General features: G+C 47.0%; 1 protein-coding gene across 1 annotated transcript in view; it reads left to right on the forward strand.

Annotated features, from left to right (window-relative positions):
* Nucleotides 1-3,756, forward strand: part of LOC122544360 (uncharacterized) — a 124,005-nt gene extending 120,249 nt beyond the window's left edge. The window contains exon 18 of the mRNA XM_087982794.1: nucleotides 1,095-3,756. Coding sequence (XP_087838920.1) covers nucleotides 1,095-1,474 — 380 coding nt within the window. The 3' untranslated portion in view covers nucleotides 1,475-3,756. The remainder of the gene's footprint in view (nucleotides 1-1,094) is intronic.
* The last annotated feature ends 2,244 nt before the right edge of the window (nucleotides 3,757-6,000 follow it).

Here is a 6,000-nt window from a genome sequence, read left to right on the forward strand (position 1 = left end):
AAGGGATCCTTCCATATCCGTCAGAAATTCACCTGCATCTCCACACACATCATTTACTGTGTCCACTGCACCCGATGTGGCCTCCTCTACATTGGGGAGACAGGCCGTCTACTTGCGGAATGTTTCAGAGAACACCTCTGGGACACCCGCACCAACCAACCCAACCGCCCTGTGGCTGAACACTTTAACTCCCCCTCCCACTTCGCCATGGACATGCAGGTCCTTGGCGTCCTCCATCGCCAGACCATAGCAACACGATGCCTGGAGGAGAGCGCCTCATCTTCCGCCTAGGAACCCTCCAACCACAAGGGATGAATGCAGATTTCTCCAGCTTCCTCATTTCCCCTCCCCCCACCTTATCTCAGTCCCAACCCTCGGACTCAGCACCGCCTTCTTGACCTGCAATCTTCTTCCTGACCTCTCTGCCCCCCATCCCCACTCTGGCCTATCACCCTCACCTTAACCTCCTTCCACCTATCGCATTCCCAACGCCCCTCCCCAAGCCCCTCCTCCCTACCTTTTATCTTAGCCTGCTTGGCACACCCTCCTCATTCCTGAAGAAGGGCTTATGCCCGAAACGTCGATTCTCCTGCTCCTTGGATGCTGCCTGACCTGCTGCGCTTTTCCAGCAACACATTTTTCAGCTCTGATCTTCAGTATCTGTAGTCCTCACTTTCTCCTATCTACTTGAGTGGCCACTTTCAGGGAGCTATGGACTTGAACCCCAAGATTCCTTTCCCCAGGTAGCAGGAAATATAGATGAAGCTAATGGACGGAAGGCTGGTTTGTGTGACGGACTGGGCTGTGTTCACAACTCTCTGCAGAGTCTTGCAGTCCTGGGAAGAGCAGTTGCCAAACCACACTATGTTGCATCCAGATGGGATGTAAGTGCACCCTCAAAAGTTGGTAAGAGTCCTTGTGGACCAGCCGAATTTCCTTGGCCTCCTGAGGAAGTAGAGACCTTGTTGTGCTTTCTTGACCATCACCTCGATGTGGGTGCCAGTGCCTCTCTACACTTACTTTAGCTTTTCTGCACTTGCCCTCTCTCCTGTTGGCCTCTGTTAATATCTGTGTGTTCTTCCTCTCGTTCACAGTCACTGGGAAATCGGCCATCTCGAATGGGATTGACGAGATGGAGCTGGTGCCCCTGAAAGCCAAGGTTACTGAGCACAAAGTCAGCGGGCACGACCGTACTCGGCGCAAGGATTTCCTCAGCCCCAAACCCTACACCCAGCCAAGTGTTGCAACTGATCTGCATGAAGAGGAATCTCCGAAGGGGAAGAAACCTCTGCTCCAGGAACCCCCATCACCTCCCGGAGGTGGCCCAGCCGGTGAAGGTTTTGCCAAGCTGCTCCAAGGGGTCATGGAAAAGAAACAAGATGCAGATACGTTCTCAGATGATGACATGGCAATCCTAACACTGAAGAAATCAGAAGATGAAGAGGAGTTTGCTGACTTCATGTTCGAGGAGTGAACGAGAGTAACAGTCGTAGTGTTGGACCCTACACCAGTGCTCCACAAATGTATCAGTTAACTCTAGAGCCTGTGTGTTCAATATGGAAACAATAGCCCAAGTGTGGTCGATGATAACCATGGTTTGGGATGATAGTTATTTGGAAGCAAGGGTCTGTGGTTGGGCGACTATTTGGGCTGTGTTCCAGAGGTTTATTGTAAGCTTATCAGATGTTCAGGCTGTGATCCAGCTGTTCAGTGGAGCACCACCACATGTTTGAGTGGTGAAGTTTAGTTTTGTACACCCGCTGTATGTTTGAGATGGACGGTTACTGAAGTTTGGCCGAAGCTTTTAGTTTAGGTTTTGTCTCATCTGACGCCAAATTTTATTCTCATGTTAGAGTTAATGCTGGCTCGTTCTAGATGGTTGGAGGCTGTAATACGCCTGGTATTGATGTGGAGTCCAGGCAAAAATGCCTCTCCTGATTTAGTTTCCAGGAAAGATGTTTGAGCGGGTGCTTGAGTGGTCATCTTACTCTGTCTCCTAAAGAATATTCAAGCTATGTGACAATCTTTCCCTTTGATCCAGCCATCCCCCTTCTCCGTTTTGATATAAATTTATTCCTTTATCTGAATAATAACCCCTACCACTTCTTGTGATCGCCTTGCCAGCAGTTGTTCTGAGGATAACCCCAATTAAAGTGGGTGTTTTGTATTACTTCATTAAGATCCAGTGTTGATGTTTTGAATCTACACTCGGTTCGATCGTCAGATGCAGTTTCCTGAACCCCTGCTGTAGTTCAGGGTGTCACAAGATGGAATAGACTCAGTCTTGCATTCCTCTCTGTTGCCTGTTGGCCATTTGCCATATGTCCATTCCCCCCACGTCTGTGGCCCGAAATTGCAGTATTCAATTGTTCCAGGACTAGGAAGAGGGGGGATAGCCCCTGATGCTGACATCAACAGCACAGTCGTAACATGGACAGAGACCTTTTAGCCCATCGGGTCTGTGACTGGCTGTCTCTTGCGAAGAGTTAATCCCATTCCCCAAACTCCAGCAGTAGCTTTCCCCGTGTGTCGGAATACTTTTTTGAAAACCATTCTTCAATCCACACCCCCACGACATTGGGCAGTGCGTTTCGAATTCTATCCACTCGCCAAGCAAGAAGGCTTTCCCTCTCACTGTCTGTTTCTTTTACCATTCACTTGACTCCTATGCCCTCTGGTTATTATCCCTTCAGTAACTGGAAGCTCTTTGATCCAAACTCCCCTGTGATTTTGAGCATTGCTAGGGGCGTGTTGAGCTGAGGGTTGAATTGGGTAATGGCCGAGCCTCCTGCTCCAAGTGTAACCACTTGGGTGAGGTATCAGAAGGTGACTGATACCTCAGCAGGGATAGGACAAACTAGGTCGATAAAATAGGTATGGGGAGGGAGTCTCATAGAACATAGAACAAAACAACACAGAACAGGCCCTTCAGCCCTCGATATTGCGCCGTTCTGTGAACTATTCTTAGTTTGTCCCCATACACTATCCCAAAATCATCCATATGCTTATCTAAGGATTATTTAAATCTCGTTGATTTTACAATTTTATATAGAGGAAGGAACCATCAAGGTTAGTATGGACATTCAAACGTAGCTTGTGACCGATTCGAGAGCCTTTGTTGACACCGCTTTGATGGTTACTGTTTACCTAAACTACTCACAGAGTGAGAGGTGGGGGAAGCTTCAAGTTGAGCACAGAACATGAGGCGTTCGGCTTGCAGCCGGAGCAGCAGTTTGCTCCTGTCTGGTGTTTGTCATTCGGAGAAGTGGGCAGGAGCATTTGTGGCATCTCGACTTGAACCCCCCCCCCCCCGCCACCAGTCAATGCAGGAACCATCAGCCGGCCTGGGCTCCGTGTCTCCCCAGGTTTCCCGCTGTCTTTGTTGTTGGGTTTGAGTGCTTGAGGGGCTCTTGCTCCCACCATGGAGAGACAGCCTTTTGCCAAGAAAACACCTGAATTAACCGGAAAGACCATCAGGGATGCTGCCAGGCTGCGGTACATGTTAGCATTGCTATGGCAACTGTATGCTGTAGTGTTGGGAGTCAGCAGATCTCCAGACTCTGCTGTGGAAACTGCTTATTCCTTTGTATTTTAACATATGTCAGGTCTCACTCTGTGGTAGGTCCACAATTCCCTGGAGCCTTAGGTTTGATTATTAAATTGGAGTTTGTGTGTGTGAGTGTGTGTGTGTCTGTGTTTATATGAGTGTGTATGTGTGTGAGTGAGTGTGTGTTTGAGACTGAGTGTGAGAGTGCATGTGGGTGAGCGTATCTGTGTGTGTGTGTATAAATACTATACCCAGTGACTGTGGGCATGTTCTGGGTTCATCCAACAGCAAAGGTGTGTGTGTGTGTGTGTGTGTGTGTGTGTGTGTGTGTGTGTGTGTGTGTGTGTGTGTGTGTGTGTGTGTGTGTGTGTGTGTGTGTGTGTGTGTGTGTGTGTGTGTGTGTGTGTGTGTGTGTGTGTGTGTATAAAACAGCAAGCTGCAGTATTTCACACGCAGCCAAAGCGCAGTAATCACCCACACCTTCACCAGTTTTCATCTCTCAGTACAATTATCATCGGACCGGTTTTCTTTAGCCGGGGGGCTCCACCATCTGTTCTTCCTTCACAATATCATTCAGTAATACTGACAAGATTATGAGGGGGGTGATTCTGCTGGTGGGGACTGTTCCGCACTTTATTATAATACTGGATAAGTCCAGTTTTGTGTTGCTCTTTTGTTTTAAGGACTTTATCTTTACTGCTCAGAGGGACACTGATATTAGAAATGATCAGTATCATTGCCTCTGACGAAAGTTCTTGGCAGAGTTACAGCAGTTCTCACAGTTCTCACCTACCTTCAAGGTGCGCACATCCAGGATGGAGCCATTGCCTTTTCTCTTTGCACTGCTCTGGAATTTCACCCAGTCTTTCATCCTGGCAGGAATGGATCAGAACTTGAGGAAAATTGGACAAAAATCAAAGGTCATTCAGCCCAGCAGATTCGTGTGCCCTCATTAATGCTCCCTGCTAGTCGTCTCCCCCCCCCACCCCCATTCATCTCACCCTAATCAGCTGTTCTCTCTGTATTTATCTATGTTCCCTTAAGCACACTGTACTGTTCACCTCAATCACTCCATGTGGAAGCAATTTCCACATTCTCGCCTCTCTCTGGCTAAAGGAATTCCTTCTGCATTCTCAATTTATTAGGCGTACGTTTGTGGTCCCTTAATTTTAGACGCAGCCAGAAACATCTTCTCTACACTGACCCTTTGTCATTTCATCAGGCCACACCTTCAGCCCTCTCTTTTCTAAAGAAAAGGCCCTAGACCGTTCAATTCTCCTGACGGTAAAGGGCTGTCATTCAGTTTCGTGATCATTCTGATGAACTTACTTTGCTTTGGGGGGGGGAAGGGTTTTCTCCAGTGCCTTTGTGTCACCTTTTGTAAAATTGAGAACCCGAATAGTTCAGGGTGCTCCGAGTGAAGTCGAACCAGAAAGTATCTGTGTTGGAGCTAACGGGATGTGGGGAGTAGACGGTTGAATGGAAACAAGCAATTTTGTTCCTGGCCCCTGGCCTCATGGACAAACAGGCTGGAAGTTTCAGCTGTCTTTAAGCCTTGGTTTTCAGAACAGCTTATAGTTTCTAATAACAAGTGCTACAACACATCAAAACCACTTACACCATTGTCTCATGTGAATGCTTCTTCATATTAACTGTATCCTTTTCCGCACATTTGTGACAGCATTTGATAGTTCCAAAGTGTTTGTAAAATTTAAAACCTTGCATGTTATTATTGAAAAACGTAATTTTCGGTTCTTAAAATAGACCTTTAAAAATTCCGTTTGCTGGCCGTTGTGTTTTTTATTCCTGATGATTGTATAGGAAGCTAAATTCACCTGTTAATCAAGATCACAGCTCCTTATGTACTGGGCCAATGTATAAATTCATAGAATCCTCTACACTGGGGAAGCAGAACATTCAGCCCATCGAGTCCACACCGGCCCTCTGAACAGCATCCCATCCAGACCCACCCCCTACCCCATCCCTGTAACTGTTCACCTCCCACTAGCGTGCACATCCCTGGACACTATGGGATAATTTAACATGGCTGATCCACCCTAACCTGCATATTTTTGGACTGTGGGAGGAACCCACGCCTGAGGGTGGAATTGAACCTGGGCCGTTGGAGGAACTTGGAATGACAACTCTATTGGAAAACTTAACAGAATAATAGATTATTAATAGATTGTTTAACTACTAAACAGTAACTCCATAAACAATATAATAATTCCATAAACACACCTTTGACAAAAGGGAAATTCAGAAAACAGATTTTCTTGCATGCAACTCCAGCAGCACAGAGAAGAAAATAACAGCTTCCACTTCTTCAAGACCCCAACAGCCACTGCTGAAAACTAGTCCCAAAATCCCTGGTTCTGTGGGAACTCAAGCACACCCAGTCAGGCTGCTTCTATTGTTCCAGCTTTTAAAACAAAACACCCAAGATTTTACAA

This window comes from Chiloscyllium plagiosum, unplaced genomic scaffold (genome assembly GCF_037043375.1).
Source record: "Chiloscyllium plagiosum isolate Xiang-an unplaced genomic scaffold, Cpla_swu_hap1 HiC_scaffold_44, whole genome shotgun sequence".
NCBI lineage: Eukaryota > Metazoa > Chordata > Chondrichthyes > Orectolobiformes > Hemiscylliidae > Chiloscyllium > Chiloscyllium plagiosum.